This window comes from Eretmochelys imbricata, chromosome 10 (assembly GCF_965152235.1).
Source record: "Eretmochelys imbricata isolate rEreImb1 chromosome 10, rEreImb1.hap1, whole genome shotgun sequence".
Lineage (NCBI taxonomy): Eukaryota > Metazoa > Chordata > Testudines > Cheloniidae > Eretmochelys > Eretmochelys imbricata.
Window position 1 is genome coordinate 44718511 of NC_135581.1, and position 22411 is coordinate 44740921.

Genomic DNA, 22411 nt, shown 5'->3' on the forward strand with positions numbered 1-22411 from the left:
ATTTGTCTAGGTCCTTCTGTATCCTATCCCTGCCCTCCAGCGTATCTACCACTCCTCCCAGTTTAGTATCATCCATAAATTTGCTGAGAGTGCAATCCACACCATCCTCCAGATCATTTATGAAGATATTGAACAAAACCGGCCCCAGGACCGACTCCTGGGGCACTCCACTTGACACCGGCTGCCAACTAGACATGGAGCCATTGATCACTACACCCGTTGAGCCCGACAATCTAGCCAACTTTCTACCCACCTTATAGTGCATTCATCCAGCCCGTACTTCTTTAACTTGCTGACAAGAATACTGTGGGAGACCGTGTCAAAAGCTTTGCTAAAGTCAAGAAACAATACATCCACTGCTTTCCCTTCATCCACAGAACCAGTAATCTCATCATAGAAGGCGATTAGATTAGTCAGGCATGACCTTCCCTTGGTGAATCCATGCTGACTGTTCCTGATCACTTTCCTCCCATGTAAGTGCTTCAGGATTGATTCTTTGAGGACCTGCTCCATGATTTTTCCAGGGACTGAGGTGAGGCTGACTGGCCTGTAGTTCCCAGGATCCTCCTTCTTTCCTTTTTTAAAGATTGGCACTACATTAGCCTTTTTCCAGTCATCCAGGACTTCCCCCGTTCGCCACGAGTTTTCAAAGATAATGGCCAATGGCTCTGCAATCACAGCCGCCAATTCCTTTAGCACTCTCGGATGCAACTCGTCCGGCCCCATGGACTTGTGCACGTCCAGCTTTTCTAAATAGTCCCTAACCACCTCTTTCTCCACAGAGGGCTGGCCATCTATTCCCCATCTATTTCTGAAGCCTCAGCCCATTCAAGCCCTGCCCCTCTCTTCAGCCCTGAGCTCTAGCAAGTCAATTGCCAGTCCTGAAGACTCCATTAAAATGGGGTCATGACCCACTTTGGGGTCCCAACCCATAGTCTGAGAACCTCTGTTCTAGGGCTAATGTATCTACCTTCCACCAGCCTGCTTAGCCTTTCGCTCCGTGCGCCTATGCCCTCTCCCATGCGCTTGTGCCCCTCCCCATTTTAGTTTGACCCCCTTCACTGCACCCCCCAATGCTGTTGTATTCCCCCCTCCCCTAGTGCAGCTAGAGGAGCCGGAATCCCACCCCCTGTCGGTGACTGACCCCTAGCCCTTGATTGCCCCCCATCCAGCCCACCCCTTTTGGAGCCCTCCTCCTCTGCCCGCAGCCTAGCGGGGAGGAGTGGTCTACCCGCTTCCCCTTTCCCCTCCTCTTTCTGGTGTCTCCCCCTCCCTCCCTGCTCATTATGGCGGGGGACAAGGCAGGTGGGGCTCCTCCAGAAGACCCTGCTGCCCCTCCCCCACCTGCCGTCCCGTTGCCCCCCCCCGAGCCTCTACCTCCACTGCTGCAGCTGAACCACCTGCTACTGCCCTCGCTGGGGCACCGGCAGCGGCGAACACCGGGATGACCTCCGCTGCTGCCAGGTCCCTCGCCCCTTCCGACTCTGGGGAAGCCCCCCAGCCGCCAGGAAGGGCCAGGGTGAAAAGAAGGGTAAGGGCCCCGCTAAAAAGACCACTCTCTTCCAGCTCCCCAGCCTGACTTTGACACATTTGTTAGCATCAGATTTTCACTTCTGCCAAAACCTGGCTACATTTGATTTATTATGTGATTAACTGTCCCTTACTACACATTTGTCTACTGTCTAGACTACATTAACTATATAGCTGGTTACCAGGAAAGAATATGAAGTAACACACTCAGTTATGGTTTTCTGAGCGTGTCCATCTTGAAGCAGTGAACTCCATTTCAATCACTACCCCAAGAACAAAGCTGCTCAGTCTGCATTTCAGTACCTCGTTCCAGAGAGTCCAGTTTCCAGGTTCTCAAAAGTTATTTAAAATACTCCTTTTATGAATGAAACATGTTAGAAGTATCAGTTTAAGCACTAGAAAGGATTCTCCTCAAGGGTTTAGTTTGGAAGGGGGAGAACAAAGCTCTATGGCAGGAGAAATCTGGAAGTGTGAAAATACAATAATCTGTCCGGCATTATTTTAGATCAAATCAAAGAATGTGTGTTTGGCCTACAGGTAAGGGAATGTATGAGGCAGACCACACAGGGTGGAGACACACTCCTCCCCACTTCCTTGGAGAGATCAACTTTTTAATTAGAGGAAGTCTTTACTTTCTCTCAGGGCCTGTCTATAAATTTTGGTAGTGCATTAAGCTAATTCAGGAAAAAGGCACTCATTTAGAAATAAGAGTGTCCACACACAGGTTTTCCAGACTAGCTCTTCCACTTTAAAATCATACCCTATGTTATTCTGAAGTAACTCATGAGAGCATGAGGCCGTAACATGTTATAGGAAGTCTCCTCCAATAGAAGTGTTTGGTGTACGTAAGAGGGTGGTTTTCCTGTGGGCTGGAGACCCTGGGGTTAAGTCAGTCCTGATTACAAGAAGAGTCCGACCTGAGAGAAATCAGGTGATTCCAATATAAAAGGCAGCAGAAAGCTCCAGGGAGGATGTGACTGAGACAGTAGCTCAGACTACCAAAGGCAGGAAAGGAAGCCCGACAGAAAGCTGGGGAAGCTCAGGAAACAGAAGACTGTGTGGAGATGGGACTGGTGGAAGGAGCAGGTAAGAGGAGCAAGCGTGGCTCCTGCAAAGCCCTGGCCAGATAAAAACTGTGAGTGAGAGTTAAAGAAGGGAAGATGAGCTGAAAAACTGTGTGTTTCTTTTGGACTTTTGAGATCTGCTTTTGACAGACTCTGTTCCCAACCTGAGGAGAACTGGTGATGAGTGAATTAAAGGCTTGAGCTTAAAAGGTCACTGGAGACAGTGAGTTCATGGTGGGAGGGGCACAGATGAAGGGGAAACAGAGGAACGGTGGCTACAGAGGCAATTCTGGCCATGATGGAATGCTTGGGAGGCAGTAAGTGGCCAGTGTTACAGCCTCTAACGGATTAGGCTGGGTTGAAGCTATGTGATGTTTTAAGAGCTTGAAACCCAAAACTAAGTGCTCCAAAGAGGATACAGCGTCTGGAGGCAGATATCAAGGTGGTGACTATGAAAATATCTGCTTCCTCAGCCTAGTAAGTCCATTCACTCATCATTGATCTTAAACCACTGAAATGTTCAAATAATGGATCAGATCATAGATCTTTCAAGAAGTGCCCATTCTTCAACCATACAGATATTGACTTGTGGCACGGTAGAGTGATCAACACTTTCCAAGACATTTAGATCCCTCACCCACAGAGGCAGGCATGTATGATCATACATAAAATTAAAATTGGCTTGTAACTGCCAATTCCTTTCAGTTCAACTGCTACAGTCCAACATGCATTCCCACTCTAAGAAAAGGGCATCTGCAGGGTGGGAAGGTGCCCGAGCAATTTACCCTGTGTCTAAATGATTATTCCTACATCGATCTGCACTTGGAGACTCAAATACTAAGTGTGCCTGTTAAAACATTTGCATTTTGTAAGTAAGCTGAACATACAACAAACCATGTAACTGAGAGGCTAGCAAACTCACCTACTTTAAAAAAAATGAGGAGTACTTGTGGCACTTAGAGACTAATACATTTATTTGGGCATAAGCTTTCGTGGGCTAAAACCCACTTCATCGGATGCATGCAGTGGAAAATATAAGCTTATGCCCAAATAAATGCGTTAGTCTCTAAGGTGCCACAAGTACTTCTCGTTTTTTTTGCTGGTACAGACTAACACGGCTACCACTCTGAAACCTGTAACCTACTTTAAAGTCTGTCTAATTTTAAACATTTTGTGTGGGGGGGAAAAGAAAAGTATCATTATGCATAGTGATGTAATGAACACAAAGTCCAATGACAAAAGTTAAATATATCATAAACGGGAAGGAGGAAGAGAGACTAATGTGGAAACAAATATATGTTATCAGAATTCATGAACAAAACATTGTAAAAAGTAATTGCCAGGAACCAAATGCCAAAGAAACACTTTAAATGACAAGTATAGGAGAAGTGCAAAGAAAAACATTCTTGATATTTTTATTGCTTTTTTATGATTTATAGAGTATCTAAAAATTGTGTGTTTGTGTTTTAAAAACACACTCACGAATAGGACTTTACTTCTCTTCATGGAGGTCCCACTGGAAACCCAGTGTGGGAAAGGGAGATCACAACAGACTGAAACCTGAGCTACAGACTTTCCAGCCCTCCATTAGAAGAGCGACAACGTCTAATTAGAAATATATAATATTTTTATCAAATGTAATCCGGGTTTCTATTTTATCCTAATCAGTTTCTCATACTGATCCCATCAATTAAAAAAACCAACATTATATATAACAAATACAAGAAAGTGGAAGGTGATAGTCATGAATATAAATCAGAATGTAGGAATGGTAGAAAATTGATAAGGGAAGCAAAGGGACAATAGAAGAAATTTATGGCCAGCAGAGTTAAGGGCAATGAGAGTTTTAAAACTATATTAGGAACAAAAAGAATCCTAACAATGGTATTTGTCCATTACTAGACAGAAATGGGAGAATTATCAATAATAGTGAAAGTAATAAGCCATTGGAACAACTTACCAAGGGTCATTGGGGATTCTCCATCACTGACAATGTTTAAATCAAGACTAGATGTTTTTTGAAAAGATCTGCTCTTCAGAAGGAATTATTTTGGGGAGTTCTATGGCCTCTTACATAGGAAGTCACACTAGATGATTACAGTGGACCCCCTTCTGGCCTTAGAATCTATAACTATGAAAAATACCTTAGCTGAGTGCCTGAGTTTGTGTTACAGGTTTTAACAAATTTTAACCCAAAGAGTTTAACTAAGCATCCTCTAATTGCTGGGAAAGCAGTAGCTCAAGTTTCAGCTCAGTACTTTTCCCCTAAACCTCTATCCGGTCTTCCATTGCGTCTCCAGCAGAAGTAGGGAAGTTGAGAAGTGATATTCCTGATATTTCTCAGGCAAGAAAAAACTTGAGGCTCTTGACATTACATCATAAAGGAGCACTAATTTTTCCCCTTTTAATTTAAGAATTAAATGTAAAAATTATAACAATATCAAAGATTCATGATTAAGACCACAGAAAGTCAGGCAATTAAAAACTTCATTTTCTGATAGCCTCATAAGTACTTATTGGTATTCTTGCTCAAATGTGTCACTTAAGATAGCGTGACCTCTTGGTCCAATATTGGCAGTTAGCCAATATTCAGAGTCTTGCCAGGTTGTTTCAGTTAGGAAGATAAATTGATTATATAAGTCAGATATTTCTCTGGGGAAATCGTGTTTACGAAGAATGTACCCAAAGTTCTGTTTTCCTGAACAAAGTAGGAACAAACTGAGTTTCCTTGTCCATAATCCCCAAGCTTGCATTTCCAGAGAGTCCTGTGACCTAAGGAGCTCTGTTTCTGTTCCCTCTCAGGGCCATGCTCATGACGGTTTCTCTCAGTGTTTACTAGTTTTCTGTCTCAGACACACACTGTTGAAACAAATCAGTGTCAAAGCCCCTGCATTTGCAAATGGTCTCCAGGGAAACCCCATAGGCAACATGACTTAGCTTCTGCTCCTGCCCTGACATGATAGTCACTGCCTTGGATGGTAGCTTCATTTGTTTCAACTATCACTACACAAAGAGGCATTTAGTTGCTGCTTCTTTTAGACTGATTGAAGGATTCTTATTATACCCATTGACATGATTGATGGCAGTCATTAACACCTTCCAACATAACTTTACTACTTTTTGTTACATATTTAAGGAAAACAAGAACACAAAATAGTATACAAGTAAGATGCAACTGAGTTAATTTTGCTAGTGCAGCAGTTCTCAACCTGAATCCCGCCATCCCATGGGGGTTGAACTCTCAGCTGCCCTGGAATTACACTGCCCCATGGGGGCTGAAGCCCAGCTGCCCCGGAACCCTGCCATGCCACAGAGGCTGAAGCCAAAGCCTGAGCAACTTCGCTTTGCAGGGCCCCCTGTGGCACAAAGCCTCAGACAATTGCCCTGCTTGCTACCCCACAACGTTGGCTCTAGCTTTCATATGCAGAAAAACAGATGTTGTGGCACAGGTGGGCTGTGGAGTTTAGCATGTTTGGGGTAGGAGGTTCAGAGAAAAAAAAAAAAGGTGGAGAATCCCTGTGCTACTAGACATGAGCTCTAGAAATTCCATTGTGTGTTCCATTTTTGTGTCTCAGTGGATTTGCTGTACAAATAGTGATCGAATTCTCAGTTTACAAGATAATTTCCTAATTGCTAGCACTGCAAATTCAAACTGGAACCTAAGTGCAAAGAATTATTATTTCTGGCTCACACAGCTCCACTCAAAAGCTTCTACAATATGGCCCTCATTTACCATATCTAACCCTGTCTACAGCAGGATTTCAAAGGTGTAAATAAGAAAAGATTTTTGCCCCTGTAATTGGAATTTAGTTAACGATTGTGCTGTTCAGTACAGAATCCAACTCACTCTCCTAAAGTGATATTGGTTCTGCAGTGCTAACAAGATAAATAGTATATTTCTTTTTATTACTTAAATCAGAAGAGCTGGCTGAATACACAAGAGTGAGTAAGATGTTTTATGCAGTTACTTTTCAAAGTAGAATTGTGTTTTTAAAAAAATAACAATGAGGAGTCCTTGTGGCACCTTAGAGACTAATTAATTTATTTGGGCATAAGCTTTTGTGGGCTAAAACCCACTTCATCAGATGCATGGAGTGGAAAATACAGTAGGCAGGTATAAATACACAGCACATGAAAAGATGGGAGTTGCCTTACTAAGTGCGGGGGTGGGTGGGTGGGTTGGGGACAGTGCTAATGAGCCATTTCAATTAAGGTGGAAGTGGCCTCTTCTCAACAGTTGACAAGAAGGGGTGAATACCAAGGGAGGGGGAAAAATCACTTTTGTAGTGCAAATGAAGCCAGTGCAATCAAGGTGGCCCATTTCAAACAGTTGACAGGGTGTGAGCATCAGCAGAGGGATACTCACACTTTCTTGTCAATTGGCCACCTTGATTGCATTGGCCTCATTTGCACTACAAAAGTGATGATTTCCCACCCCCTTGGTATTCACCCCTTCTTGTCAACTGTTGAGAAGAGACCACTTTCACCTTAATTGAATTAGCTCATTAACACTGACCCCCCACTTGGTAAGGCAACTCCCATCTTTTCATGTGCTGTGTATTTATACCTGCCTACTTGTATATTCCACTCCATGCATCTGATGAAGTGGGTTTTAGCCCACAAAAGCTTATGCCCAAATAAATTAGTTAGTCTCTAAGGTGCCACAAGGACTCCTCATTGTTTTTGCTGATACAGACTAACATGGCTACCATTCTGAAACCTGTGTTTTAAAAGTAATCAGTAAATTTGAAATCTCATCTTTTCAAAAAAAGCTTTAAAAGTAGATTCAGATACCACATCTGTGTCTCTCTCTCTCTCCTTTGTTGCTCTCTGAAGGAGTCTCAAAAAATTGGAGAAAGTGACAATATGCAAAATGCTATTAAATTAACAAAGAAAACAAACTCAAAACAGAGGAAGAGAGGTCACTTATAGATTCATAGATATTAAGGTCAGAAGGGACCATTATGATCATCTTAATCTGACCACCTGCACAATGCAGGCCACAGAATCTCACCCACCCACTCCTGAAATAAACCTCTCACTTATGTCTGAGCTATTGAAGTCCTCAAATCATGGTTTAAAGACTTGAAGGTGCAGAGAATCCTCCAGCAAGTAACCTGTGCCCCATGCTACAGAGGAAGGCGAAAAAAACCCCAGGGCCCTGGAGGAAAATTCCTTCCTGACCCCAAATATGGCGATCAGCTGAACTCTGAGCATGTGGGCAAGATTCACCAGCCAGATACCCAGGAAAGAATTCTCTGTAGTAACTCAGATCCCCCCCATCTAACATCCCATCGCGTCTATTTATCATGAATAGTTAAAGATCAATTAATTGCCAAAATCATGTTATCCCATCATACCATCTCCTCCATAAACTTATCGAGTTTAATCTTGAAGCCAGATAGGTCTTTTGCCCCCACTGCTTCCCTTGGAAGGCTGTTTCAGAACTTCACTCCTCTGATGGTTAGAAACCACTTCCCGATGGCCAGTTTATATCCATTTGTTCTTGTGTCCACAGTGGTACTGAGCTTAAATAATTCCTCTCCCTCTCTGGTATTAACTGTGGCTCTCTGAGGGTGTCCTATGCACATTCACACTCTGCCCACCTTCCTCTTTTCCTTCATAAATGCGTCACTCTGAGGAACTGAAGTGGCCCTTCTCAAGAACAGGAATAAACAGAAATACGAAGAGAGCACCCTGCAGAAACATTTCCCCCTCTAGTCTTTCAGTTGTAGTAGCCTTTTTTGTTTATAAAAGAAAAATAAGTTTGCAGCACTTAAAGGCTGTGTCAACAGTATTAATAAACTCCTTGCTTAGGAACTAGTGCACTGGTGTAGCTTACGAGCACTGATCATTTTAACAGTAGAGTCCGAGGCAGGTCTACGAACCTATATCAGTGTAACTGTCACTCAGGGGTATGAAAAATTAATCCCTGAGCAATGTAGCTATACTGAACTAACCCCCCCTCCCCCATATTGACAATGCTATGTCTATATAACTATTGCCTCTCGGGGAGGTGGATTAATTTTGTCGATGGCAGAAGCTCACCCATTGGCACAGGAGGCTTTCACTAAAGCATTACAGTAGTGCAGCTGCGTGGGTACTGCTGTAGCACATGAAGACAAGCCCTAAGTTCCTTGAAGCAACTATTGCATATGTAGTAACAAACTCTGCACTGAGGAAGAACTTCAACTGAAGTCAATAAGAGTTTGTCTGAGAAAGTAGCGTAGGATGTGGCCCTTAACCATGTAACTGTAGCCTTAATTTTTAGTGCCCATGTTTCATGTGCTGCTTTCAAACAGTCATAGCTGTCAAATCATATCCCAAAGGTTTTACACACACAGAGACACTAGTTCATAATGAGATAATTACATCTTTGCAAAGCTTCAATCTTTGGTCATTTTTACTATGTCCACGTGTGGTTAGTTTTTTTTTTATTTTAAGCACACACAGCTGGAAGGGTCTTCCCACCCACTTCCTGGATCTCAAAGAAAATGGAGATTTTGTTCAAATTTTCCTAAAATGATTCCAGCAGAGAAGAAGAATGAAAAATGTGAGGCCAAGAAAGTAGATTTTGCTGTCTAAAATTCACTAAGTGATACATTTTAACATATACCTTGAGCCCTTGCCAGGGCAGACTGCCTCGAAGGAAATACATGAACATGTGGCCAAGGGCTTCCAAGTCATCTCGCCGACTTTGCTCTGAAAGGCACAAGAGACTACATGTTATTGCTTCAGCTACTGAAGTAAAACTAACTGGTTCAGCAACCAGATTTATTTCTGAAATCTATTACATGAAAAGTCTATTTACTTATCTTTCCATATGCACAAAAGTTATTATAGCTCAGATCATCCTCTTGTATAAGAATACCTAAAACTGGCCAAAGCAAATAAATGCCAAATTAAAAAAAAAGAAAAAAATCAGCTAGCTGTAACTGGCCTACGCAAAGGCTGGACATGCTGTACAATAGAGAATGTTTAAATTCTTATGTTACTCAGATCAAAATGGAGGATTAAAGTAGCAATAATACAAGAGTAAAGCAGTCCCTAAGCTGTAATCTCAAGAGTGACGGTGGTCTGAAGCATTTGATGACCATCCTGTAGAGACTGGATAGGTCACATGTTGCTGGCTCTTTTCCAACTGTTTTTATAGCTCATTACATCACAGCAATTAAAAATAAATACTTCCCTGTTTCTTTTCCTTACAAGTGTTTGCTGCAGTTGCCACAAAGATGTTATATAATTGTTAATGGGAGAGAAGGTGGTCCATATGATCACAGGTGAGACGGGATGTGTCCAGAAGATAATCCATTAAGATGTGGGCCTACATTATGAAAGTTCAAGAACCGATGCAATAGAGGACACCGATCCTAAGTATTTCATTTATTAGTTCAGATACAAATGGAGCTTTTTCCTTGCATCGTTCAATATGACCCAAAATGCTTGATTTCAAGTTTTCAAAGCTAGGAGACCCCAAGCTTCAATATGTTTGATTTCTAGTTTATGATGTTTTAGAAAAAGTTCTGAACTCTGTTTAAGATGCAGTTTATGGATCAACCTGCTGTCCCCAGGAATTAAAAAACTGAAGTTAAGCTAGGTTACAGACTAGTCTGCCATTACTTCCATCTGCAGGCAGCTCACACATTCAGAGCCAGGCATGTGGAGCAAATCCAGTCATCCAACCCACATGTAGAAACACAATATGCTTAAAGAGCTGTCCCTGTGCTGTGTAATTTGCATGAAGAGGAGCAAGCAGTCCTTTGCACAGCATGATGTGTCTTGGAAACTACCTAGCAAATGTAGCTCTCAAAATAGTATGTGAAGAGGAGAGGCTAAAAAAGCAACTACTGCATATTACTGATGTAGCTGTAAATAGGAAGGATACAACTCTTATTTCAATGGGGAAAATAATTACAATATGGATACAGTTATCAGCAAGAGAGTCAGGATCTTTGACCTTGGAAAAGGACTGGTAAAATGCCATAGTCAGTTTGATTAGAGTAATAATGCTCAGCATTAAATCATTAACAAGAAATTGGCAATGATGATCTACGGAGGACTTTGATTATACACTCTCCCCACCTTTATGCAGGAGGAAACTTCATCTGGGCCAAATTCACTAGCAAGACACCACTCATACTGTGGCTTCCTGCAATGCCTCCAACCTATTACAAGAGTCTCAATTGCTACATCTTTCTGTAACAATAGGCCCCTCTTAAGTAGTTAGGATGATAGATGCACTGTACGAGGTCTTAACATGTTGTCTAAACTAGGTGGAACAACTGTCCACATAAGACAATAAGGGCCCAACACCACCTTCCCAAAATTAAAAACATCTTAGAAATAACTATACTTTCCAAAAGCAAGGCCTTTAAAGTAAGCTAGAAAAGCTGCAATGAAAATAAATCCATTGCATACAGAAAGTACATGGTATAATTAATAATTTAAAATATAAAAACAAGTACTATTCTCCTTTTGGGACTTGAGTAACTTGGTGCAAAAATAGTTTTGAAGACAATAGTTAAATCACCCAAACTTTTAAAAACATTTCCTTTCACATCCTGCATACTTACAAATCAGTGTTCATCAACAATTAGGGTGACCAGATAGCAAATGTGAAAAATCGGGATGGGGGTGGGAGGTAATAAGAGCCTATATAAGAAAAAGACCCCAAAATCAGGACTGTCCCTATACAATCGGGACATCTGGTCACCCTATCAACAATAAAAATCAAGGTTATTCACCAGTTAGTGGAGTTTGAGAACAGCCTCTGCACATTCCCAGTTGTAGGATCAAGGAATCTGTACCATCAGCTTTCTACCTCTTCTAAAGAGCAGCATCCATGGGGACTATTCACACTCCCTGTCCCGCCTACCTCCTTGTGTACATTTTTGAGGCTATAAAATAGGAGAGTGAGGAGGGATTGGCCCAAACAGACACCACTCTCCAGAAGCTTCCAAAAGGAGTGTATTTGCCTTGATCTCATAAATGGGGACGTAGAGAGGCCACTCACAAAATATTCCATTAACCTAAAAGTTTAAGTGAACATAAATATTTAGTAAAATGGAGTTGATCTGGAACTTCAAAAGCAATTGCTTTCAAGTTTAGAACAGCAACATTTTAGTCACTTAGGGCAAAGAAGTTTCTTTCTCCTAAGATATTAAATCAGGTAAAGCGAAGTGATGCTTTGTTAAATGTAGTGGAAACCAGAGCAAGGTGTTCTCCTACTTTAGCTGCTATTTGGAGGAGGCATGTGATGGGCTAGATAATTTAACAGTCCCAACATGCTGCCTGCCAGCTGTTCCAACTTTCTCTGAGACCGGCAAGTGTTTAGAGCAAGATTCTTGTTTCCCTGGCTGAAGGGACAACCCTCTTATCATGGAAGGTTGAAGCAGGGGCCGAGGAGAATGAGATTCTGTAAAATGAAGTCAAGGAAATGTAAAATATTTAGGAAAATTATGAAAATTCAGTTATCCCCTTCTACCAACAGTACACAAAGTGACGGACTGATTCAGCAACCACTGAAAATGGAAGGCTCTGGGCAAAACTGAACAAATACACAGAACTGTGCAGCAGAAGAGAACTGCTGCTTTAAATGTTTATATAAAATAATTACTCAAACCTCCCCTTCCACCAGTGCAGAACTGTTCCCTTCTGTATATTCTCCTGCATTATTCCTTGCCTAGTTTTAAAAGAAGAGACCATTAAGATAAATGCATATAATATTTAATAGTTTAGAGATGGCTTGACTGGTACTGGAACACCATGGGCCAATCTATAGTTGGAGCTCTAAAGGAGAATGTAATGCTCTTATTAAAAAGAGTACAAAGCATAGTAAGTTAGCATAAAGCGAACAAACCTTTGCCAAGATGTGTATTGATGGACATATATCTTGCTGTTCCAGTTAGGCTCTTGTGTTCCCTGTAAGGTATGTGTTTTTTGGTTTCAGGATCAATGTACTCCTTGGCCAATCCAAAGTCGATGATGTGAATTACGTGTTCTTTCTTATTGCCTTGCCGGCCAATAAGGAAATTCTCTGGCTTGACATCTCGGTAAATGAGGTTCTTTGAATGCACATATTCCATTCGAGATATCTGCAGAAGTATGAGACAAATGTTATTCATATCCAGTACACTAATCACACTTTGCTGCTAATGGCCCATTAATACTTTGTATTAACACAGCCATTCACACCCAGTGATCTCAAAGTGTTTTGCAAATACAATACACACATAAGGAATGGAATTTTACAAATAGGGAAACTGAGGCAGAGATTACATGACTTACCCTAGGTTAGAGAGTCATATACAGAGCAGAGAACTGTACCCAGAATTCTTGACTCCCAGACCCCTGCTCTAAACACTACATTATACTCCCTCTATTTTATGTGAAGGAATGCAATATGTAAAAATATTCAGAGGTGATTTTTTTAAATACACATAATCAACAGAGCATAACTGTTGGAATGATTCCATGCAGGACTAAAACAAATAGCCAGACATTTTTGCATTGATTTTTAAAAACACTTCTAAACCCAGATTACTGAGAATTGTCGCTCTTTTTGCCTCGCTTTACTGCTCCTACTCTCACCAATCTCCTCCCTCATCCCATATGCTGCCTCAGACCATGCCAAGTTCTTAAGGGGGAAAAAAAGTCTCCTATGTAACAGCACTAAGAATAATAATGACTTAGTCATGTCGGCTGTCAATAATTAGAAATAGCAAGGAAACTTTCAGACAATCAATGAATTAAAGTGTTATTACTGCCCAATCCTACTCTTATGCTGGCACTACTCCTGAAAAAGGCTTAAAATCCTTTACACTTCCACATTCCATATATGGCCCAAGATTTCCAATGCTGCCATAAGCAGCTGTTTTTCTTTAGGGTTTGTCTTCACTGCAGAGTTAGCTTGAGGCGCAAAACTCTGATGTTGCCTACAACCCGACTCCTATCCACTCACAAGCTTGAGTAAAGGTGTTTAAAACTCAAGAGAGCTAGCCCATCAGAAGAGTGTGGGTTTGAGCCTGAGTGCTGCTGATGCTTCAGTTAGCGATGCAGTGGGGATGCAGGTACTCTGTGCAGCTAATCCAATCACTATGTGCAGCTGAGCGTTTTGCAGTGCAACTGCTCTCAGCATAGTCTATACTACAAACATAGGTCAACTTAAGTTGCCTTGTGTTGACCCGTTTCAGCATGTCTCCACTCAAATGTGTCTCCAGCTGACGTAAGTCCCCTGATAGAGCAATGCAGTAAAACTACCTCCCTGAATGACGTGGAGGCATGGTCAGTCTATTGAGGTCAACACAGTGAGTGTAGATGTGTGAGCCACCACCTTTTGAAGCCCCTTAAAAATATTTTTGAAAGGCCTTTTCCTGATTGCCCAGCTTGGCAAGCACACCTAGCAGCTCTTCCTTGTGATGTGCAACTCCACAACTCACCAGGCCAGCTCCACACACTAGACACTCCCTGGTGTAGACAGGAGGTATTGTATCTCCTGGGCCTGGGCGGAGAAGATGCTATGCAAGCACAGCTATGGACCAGCCGAAGAAACATGGACATCCATGAACAGATTGCATGGGGATATAGGCAAAAGGGTAGGCCAGGGATCAGCCACGCTGCTGCATGAAAGCGAAGGAACTGCACCAGGCATATCACAAGGCCAGGGAAGCCAACAACCTGTCTCGTGCCAAGCTGCAGACCTGCTGCTTTGACAAGCTACATGCCATACTTGGCACAGACCATACCAGCATCCCGAAAGGCACCATGGATACCTCAGAGGAGCCTGAGACAAGAGATCCCTGATGTGAACAGTGAGGAGGAGGAGGAAGATGCCGGGGGGTGGAAAGGGGAAATGTGGTTGGGAGAGGTGTCCAGTCATGCCACAAGTCAGGACCTGTTTGAGACTCCACCACAGTCTACCCAATCCCACTGAGCATGGCAAGCCCAATAAAGGAGAAGACACCTCAGGAAAGTGTGTGCATGCATTTTTCCTTACAATGTTTAAATGTAAAGATGGCGTCCATCCCATCCCCAAGTTTACAAGACACAGGTATCAACTTTTAATTGTTTTACTTGTACGAGAAAAGGGAGCAGCACCACTAACTGAGGCAGAGTGATGGAGAATCCACTATGACCCACAGTAAATTCTTCCAGCGGTTAATTCCCCTTACTGTCAAAAATTTACACCCCATCTCCGTTCTGAGTTTGTCTAGCTTCAACTTTCAGCCATATCTTTCTCTGCTTGATTGAAGAATCTATTATTACGTATTTGTTCCCCGTGTAGGTTCTTAGATTGTAACCATCACCCCTAAACCTTTCCCATGCCACTCCAGTATTAATTCTGCTGGCATCATTGCGGTACACAGCATGGAAGCATGAGGACCAGGTCTGTACCCAGACGCTTGCAGTGTCTGTTCCCTTGCCACCTCTGTTACCCTCATGAGACTGATATCACATAGGGTCACCTTGGGGAGACAGCGGAAATTTTCATTACAAGTGCTCGTACCGCAAACAATAGAGCATGTGATCCCCACCCATAGTGATATCCGGGTCTCTCAACCATGGCTTCCCCTAACATGCCGGTGGTTTGGGTGGCAGGGATCAGTGTTGACCTCAGAATCTGCAAGTCCAGGGTGACTGCTACCAGCAGCATGAAGGGTGTGTGTGCTTTTCCTGTGTTCTCTTGTCATCGCAGCCCAAATCCCGGAGCCGCTGTGGACGAAGACTGCACATTGGAAGGCTTTACGCTGGTCCCCAGTCTCCATGCACTGGCCATGTTGCTAAGGGGAGAGGGTATTGCCCACCTGTGCTCCTGATGTGGGTTGCCCACAAGTTGCAGCACAAGGTCCATTGCCCATGCCACCAGGTCATACTCACCATCGCCGGAACAGCAAACCAGGTCACTGAATAGCTAGGGATACTGATTATGTTCTGGCTTGCATGTCAGTGTAATAAGGGGAGTGATTTTTAAATAGCAACTTGGTACTAGACCCCCGGTATGCACTGACAATGGTTGCTTGTGCTTTGCATGCCTTACAGTGGAAAGCTTGGCCTGCAACACAGCCCCCAGACTGGTGGAGAAGCTACAGCAGATTAGAAGACAGAAAAAGAGAATGCATGATGACATGTTCAGCAAGTTGATAATACCTCTGGGAGAGCGGACACTGAGCTAAGAGCCTGGAGGATTTCATTGTCTGAAAAAATGGACATGGAAAGCAGGAGAGCATCCCAGGAGTATGAGCATGTTGTTCAGGATAAGATGCTCTGGATTATGAAAGAGCCATCAGACATGTTGAGACATCTGGTTCAGTTTCAAGAAAAACAGCTTGAGGCTAGACTCCATCTGCAGCCCCTGCAGAACAGCCTGCAAACATCGCCCTGTTCCCAATCCCCACCCCCATCCTCCCCAAATGTTCCAGGAGGAGGAGGTGCAGTATCCCTTTCACTCAACATTGGGGGAGGATATTAACAAAAGGTGGCCATTCAAAGACCTTTGATGGGCAAGATTTCTGTGCTTACAGATAAGCTGACTTGGTTTCTCCTCTCTCAATTTTATCACACTGTTTCCCCAAGGTTAAATTATTTTTGTGGTCTTTCAGTTTGTTTGTGCAATAAAAGTCAATGTTTCAAGAATTAAATACTCTTTATTTATTCCAAGCATGGAGGTTGGGGGGGAGGTGGGCAGGCAGGCAGGAAGAAGGGAGGTATAGGGAAACTGAAGCAATGGTGGGGATAGTTTGTGTGATGGGCTCCCCCCGGGGTGCCACCTGGAACTGGGGTACCACTGAGCCTTCTGACCTACCAGCCTGGGCTCCCTCTCACACTGTGCTGCTGTGACAAGCTGCAAAGCCCTCCAGCCTGCAATTTACCAGCATTCACACAGGTAGGGACTCACCCAGCTGCAGTTACACACAGGCTCTCTAACCACCAGCTTCCCAGCCTAGGGCCCCAGAGCAGTACGATCCTGTCCTGGTCAAATCTGGCCAGTATATGGGTTTACTATCCAGTCCGCCTCTCCCTCAATGTGAAGAGAACAATGCACACTTGTGGTAACCAAGCAGAATTTTTTCCCCAAGCTCTCCAGTCAAAACTCACTGGTTTGGATTAAAACATAAAATAAGTTTATTAACCAAAAAAGGTAGATTTTAAGTGATTATAAGTGATAAGAAACAGACCAAAACAGATTACCCAGTAAATAAACCACACACAAACCAAGTATAAAATACTAGAAAGATAGGGTATGAACTAGCAGATTCTCACCCTGAGAGATGATACAAGCAGGCTGCAGATTCTTAAGGGGCAAGCTGCATTTGCTTTACAGCTTGGAACCCCTAGATCTTTCATACACAGGCTAGAAATCCCTTTAGCCTGGATCCAGCACTTCCCCCAGTTCAGTCTGTTCCTCAGGTGTTTCAAGTTGTCTTCTTGTGTGGGGAGTGAAGAACCACAGATGATGTCACTTCCTGCCTTATACAACTTTTAGCATATGACGGGAACCCTTTGTTTCAAAGCTTGGTTCCCAGACTGGTTTGTGGAAAATACGGACATCCCAAGATGGAGTCCAGCATCATGTGTCCTGGACACATCCTTGTAGAGTCATAGCAGCCATTACTTACAGGCTTTCTGGAGTGTTCTCCAAGTGGGAGATAAACTTCTCGTAAGGCTTATTGTTTTCCCTAATGGGTCATCGCCCTGAATAAGCCCTTGCCAACCAGCTATCTAGACTGAAAGCATCTTGTCTAGTGGGCATTACCCAGGTGTAACTACATTTGAAGTACAGATACATAGTCAGTATTTATAACTTCAAATACAAAAATGATACCTGCATAATAGGATAATCATATTCAGCAAATCATAACTCTTTCAATGACACCTCACATGACTTATCTTGTACAAAATGCATCATAATTATGCCATAATCTTATCATATTGTCATCACTGTGAAGAACATGGGGTGCAGTGTTACAGTATGGGAAGGCACAATGCAGATAAGGGGCGCACATTACTGTGGCTCATTACTGAAATAAGTTTTCAAAGCCTCCCGGAGATTTAGAGCTCCTCGCGGGGTTCTTCTTAATGCCCTGGTATCTGGCTGATCAAAATTAGTTGCCAGGCCATCCGCCTCCACGCCCTACCCTTGCAGAAACTTCTCTCCCTTTGCCTCACAGATACTATGGAGCACACAGCCGGCAGTGGTAACAATGGTGATATTGCCTGCACTGATGTCTAACCTAGTAATCAAATTGCGCCAGCAACCCTTTAAACATTCAAAGGCACATTCCACCACCATTCTGCACGTGCTCAGCCTATTGTTGAACTGTTCCTTACTGGTGTCCAGGTGGCCAGTGTACAGCTTCATGATCCATGGGAGCAAGGGGTAGACTGGATCTCCAGGATCACTATTGGCATTTCTACGTCATCAAAGGTTATTTTGCAAACGGGAAAGAAAGTCCCTTATTGCACCTTTCAGACCTATGCTCCTAAAGATGTGTGCATCATGCCCCTTACCTGATCATCCAATGTTTATATCGGTGAAATGCCCCTTGTGATCCACCAGTGCTTTCAATACCATCGAGAAGTACCCCTTCCAGTTTATATACTTTTTGGCAAGGTGCTTTGGTGCCAAGATAGGAACATCTATTGCCCCACCACAGTTAGGGAACACCATTGCAGCAAAACCACCCGCTACGTCCTGCACGTTTCCAAGCTTCACTACCCTTCTTAGCAGAAGTCGAGCAATGGCCCTGCAAATGTGGATCATAACTCTTACGGTGGATTTACCAACTCTGAATTTATTCCCCACTGACCGGTAGCAGTCTGGCATTGCAAGCTTCTACAAAGCTATCGCCACTCATTTCTCCACTGTCAGAGCAGGTCTCATTTTAGTGTTGCTGTGCTTCAGGGCTGGGAAAAGCTCTGCACAAAGTTCCTGGAAAATGGCCTTCGGCATTCAAAAGTTTGTCTGTAGCCACTGCTCATCATTCCATAACTACATAATGATGCGATCCCACAAGTCAGTGCTTGTTTCCTGGGACCAGAAAGAACGCTTCACCATGGTCAGTTGCTGTGCGACTGCCAGCAGCAACTGAGAATTGTTTTGTTCTATGGCTTGCAGTAGGGCTGCTTGAAGGACATCACAATGTTCCACACAGCGGGTCCTGTCTTGGCTCTGGAAATACTGCAGGATAAGGCACGAAGTGTTTGTAATGCTCACAAGAGTGCACAGCTGAACGGGGTCCATGCTTCTAGAGCTATGAAGTATGCGCAGCTAAGCCAGGCTTTCGAAAAAAAGGGACAAAAAAGTTTGGGTTGTTTTCCATTGATATCAGAGTAGGGAGGGAGAGAAGGAGGGAGAAAACGGCATCATGGGAGGTCGAAGCCATGTTCCCATTTCACTCTGCAACAATGTTTTGGTCCCATGAGGCACTGCAAGCCCTACACAAAATCCCATTTGGCTAGTTGCATTATGGGATAGCTATCCACAATGCACTGCTCTCTGCATTAATGCAAGTGCTGCTAGTGAAGACACACTCCACTGACACAATGTGTGTGGGTTGGACATGCCCGACCAACTTAATTACCACGGCAGTTGGATGTCATCTTAAATTAAGTTGACTTAACTTTGTAGCGTAGACATGCCCTAAAAAACTATTATATGCCACAGGCAAAGAACAGGAGGGACTGAGGTGCAACAGTGTCTGAGGCCCCTGCAATAACAGCGAATTAAGAGATATATACCCAAATGATCCTCTCAAGTGACTTCCATCTCATGCTGCAGAGGAAGGCAACTTCCCCTAAGGTCACTATCAATTTGACCTGGGAAAAAATTCCTTCCCAACCCCACATATGGCAAGCAGTTAGACCTTAAACATATGAGCAAAAACCAGCCAACCAAGAACCTAAGAGAAAGAATGCTCGGTGCCACCTCAGAGCCCTGGCCCGCCCTGCCCAGTGTTCCATCTCCAGCTGTGGCCATCTTTGATGCTTCAGAGGAAGGGGTGGGGGTTGGAGAGACATCCAGAATACAATGTGGAGAAACAAATTCCTGTCTGACCTCTGGCAGGTGACTGGCTGAAGATGAGATTTTAGGAATAACAGACATGAGCCAGAAGGGCTCCCCACCATCACGATCAACCACGTCATACAAGCCCACTCAAACATTTGTTCAGCGCTCTTTCAAATCTAATAGTTTGCCCTACAACTCCTATTGGGAGGCTTTTCTAGAACCTCTCTTCTCTGATGGTTAAAAATATTGTAATTTCCAGCCTAAATTTGTTCATGGCCAGTTGTAAAGAACTTCCTCCCTGGTGTTTACCCCCAATATATTTTTAGAGATTAACCTTATCCTCTCAGCCTTTGTTTTGCTAGACTAAACAAGTCAAGCTCTTTTAGTCTCCTAGACACTCCATTCCCCTGATCATCCCAGTAGCTCCTCTCTGTACCTCTTCCACTTGAAATTCATCTTTTTTTTAACATGGGTGACCAGAATTGTACACAGTATGCCAGAGGAGATCTTACCAGTGCCTTGTAAAATGTCATTAATACTTAGAAACATAAAACCATAAGAACCGCCATACTGGATCAGACCAATGGTCCACATAGCCCAGTATCCTGTCTTCCAACAGTAGCCAATGCCAGGTGCTTCAGAGGGAATGAACAGAACAGGGCAACTATCGACTGATCCACCCCCAGTCCCAGCATCTGGCAGTCAGAGGCTTAGGAACACCCAAAGTACGGAGTTGCATCCCTGATCATGTTGGCTAACAGTCACTGATGGACCTATCCTGCATAAAAACATAACTTTTTTTAAAAAACTTAATTATAATTCCTGATTCTGATGTACTTAAATTTTTGCTGTTAGTTTGAGAGTCTTTTGCTAGTTACTTTTCAAATTCTTTTTTTTGGCCTACCTAGCTGATAGCATTCACAGGACCAGCCTATGGTGCATTCTACGGGCATATGGAATTCCTTTCCATATAATCAACGTCATCAAAAGCTTCTATTTCAACTTTACATGCAGTGTTGATCACAGTGAGCTCAGTTTTGAAGTCAAAACAATGTATGTCAGGGGTGTGTCATGTCTGCAATCCTCTTCAACATTGCCATCAACTGGGTAATGCAGCGTACAACAGAAGACATGCCACGAGGCATTAAATGGATACTCTTCTCATTCCTTGAAGACCTAGACTTCACAGATGATGTCTCTCTATCACAAACCCAACACCATATAAAAGAAAAAACAACTTGATTCAAAGCATTCAGCCAGCAAATTGGACTGAAAATCAACCGCAATAAGACAGATATCATGACCTTTAATATAGCCTCACCATCACCAGTACGGATAGAGGATTATGTTCTCACCAATGTAGAAACATTCACATACTTGGGCAGCATCATCTGCTGGTGGAACAAGCCAGGACATCCGTAACAAAATCAATAAAGCCAGGAACACCTTCAGGAGCTTAAATACAGTCTGGAAATCATCAAAATACTACCCCAAACCAAACTCATGATTTATCAGAGCTGCATACTTTCAACACTACTTTAAAGTGCAGAATGCTGGGAAATGAGAAAGTAGGACATGACCAAACTGTCTTCATTCCATACAATCTGATTCAGAAAAATCCTCCACATCTTTTGGCCCAGAACAATCTCAAACAAGATCTATTGACACAGTGCAGCCAAGAGGATCTGAGCACCATCATTGCCAGGAGGCGTTGGAGATGGATCGGTCATGTGCTTCAGATGGAAACTGATTCCATCACCAGAGTAGCAATAAGAGAACACAGGAAGGCAAGCGAAAACAAGGCCATCCAAAACCAACATGGTGAAGAGCTGTGGAAGCCGACCTGAAAAACCTGGGGCACAGCTGGGGAACCATTGAAAGACTTGCCAGAAACAGACAGAAGGGGAGGAGCCTCATCACTGCCCTAAATGCCAGAGGCATAATAGGAACATGATGATGATGAATTATAGTTTTACACTTGATTTGCCAGCGTTTATGCTCCTTTCTACTTTCCTCAGTAGGATCTGATTTCCAATTTTTACAGAATACCCTTTTGCCTCTAACTGCTTCTTTTACCTTGTTGGTTAGCCATTGTGACACTTTTTTGTTCCTCTTATTATGTTTTTTTAATTTGGGGTATACATTTGATTTGAGTCTCTATTATGATGTTTTTTAAAAAGTTTCCATGCAGCTTCCAAGCATGCCACTTTTGTGACTGTACCTTTTAATTTACATTTAACTAGCTTCCTCATTTTTGTGTAGTTCCCCTTTCTATAGTTAAATATACTGTGGTGGGCTTCTTTGGTATCTCCCCCCACAAAAGGATGTTACATTTTATTACGTTATGGTCACTGTTACTGAGCGATTCAGCTATATTCACCTCTTGGATCAGATCCTGTGCTCCACTTATGACTAAATCAAGAATTGCCTCTCCCCTTGTGGGTACCAGGACCAACCACTCCAAGAAGCAGTCATTTATGATGTCTAGAAACTTCTCTACACCCTGTCCTGAGGTGACACTTATCCAGTCAATATGGGAATAGTTGAAATATTTCTCTATTTTTACTGGAAATGCCTTACCTGATACATTTTAGGATCACATTTGCCTTTTTCGTAGCTCAGTCATCTTGTGATTAACCAACACACCTCAGTCTCTCACCTCCTGTGTCGCTCCCAACTGATGATACTCCAGTATATAGCATAAATTCTTATTAGACCTTCAGTGCATGACCTTGCATTTTAAATTCCATCCCGTTTCTGTTACTCCAGTTTTCAAGGTCATCCAGTTCTTCCTACATAATATTCTGATGTT

At 43.1% G+C, this 22411-nt stretch overlaps 1 protein-coding gene across 5 annotated transcripts in view; it reads right to left on the reverse strand.

The window, feature by feature from the left end:
• CSNK1G1 (casein kinase 1 gamma 1) overlaps positions 1-22411 on the reverse strand; it is a 271112-nt gene that overhangs the window by 59267 nt on the left and 189434 nt on the right. For all 5 annotated transcript variants that reach the window (XM_077829197.1, XM_077829194.1, XM_077829195.1 and 2 more), the window contains 2 exons: positions 12454-12688; positions 9211-9296 (listed from right to left, as the gene is read on the reverse strand). In XM_077829197.1, the coding sequence (XP_077685323.1) occupies positions 9211-9296; positions 12454-12688 (321 nt within the window). The remainder of the gene's footprint in view (positions 1-9210; positions 9297-12453; positions 12689-22411) is intronic.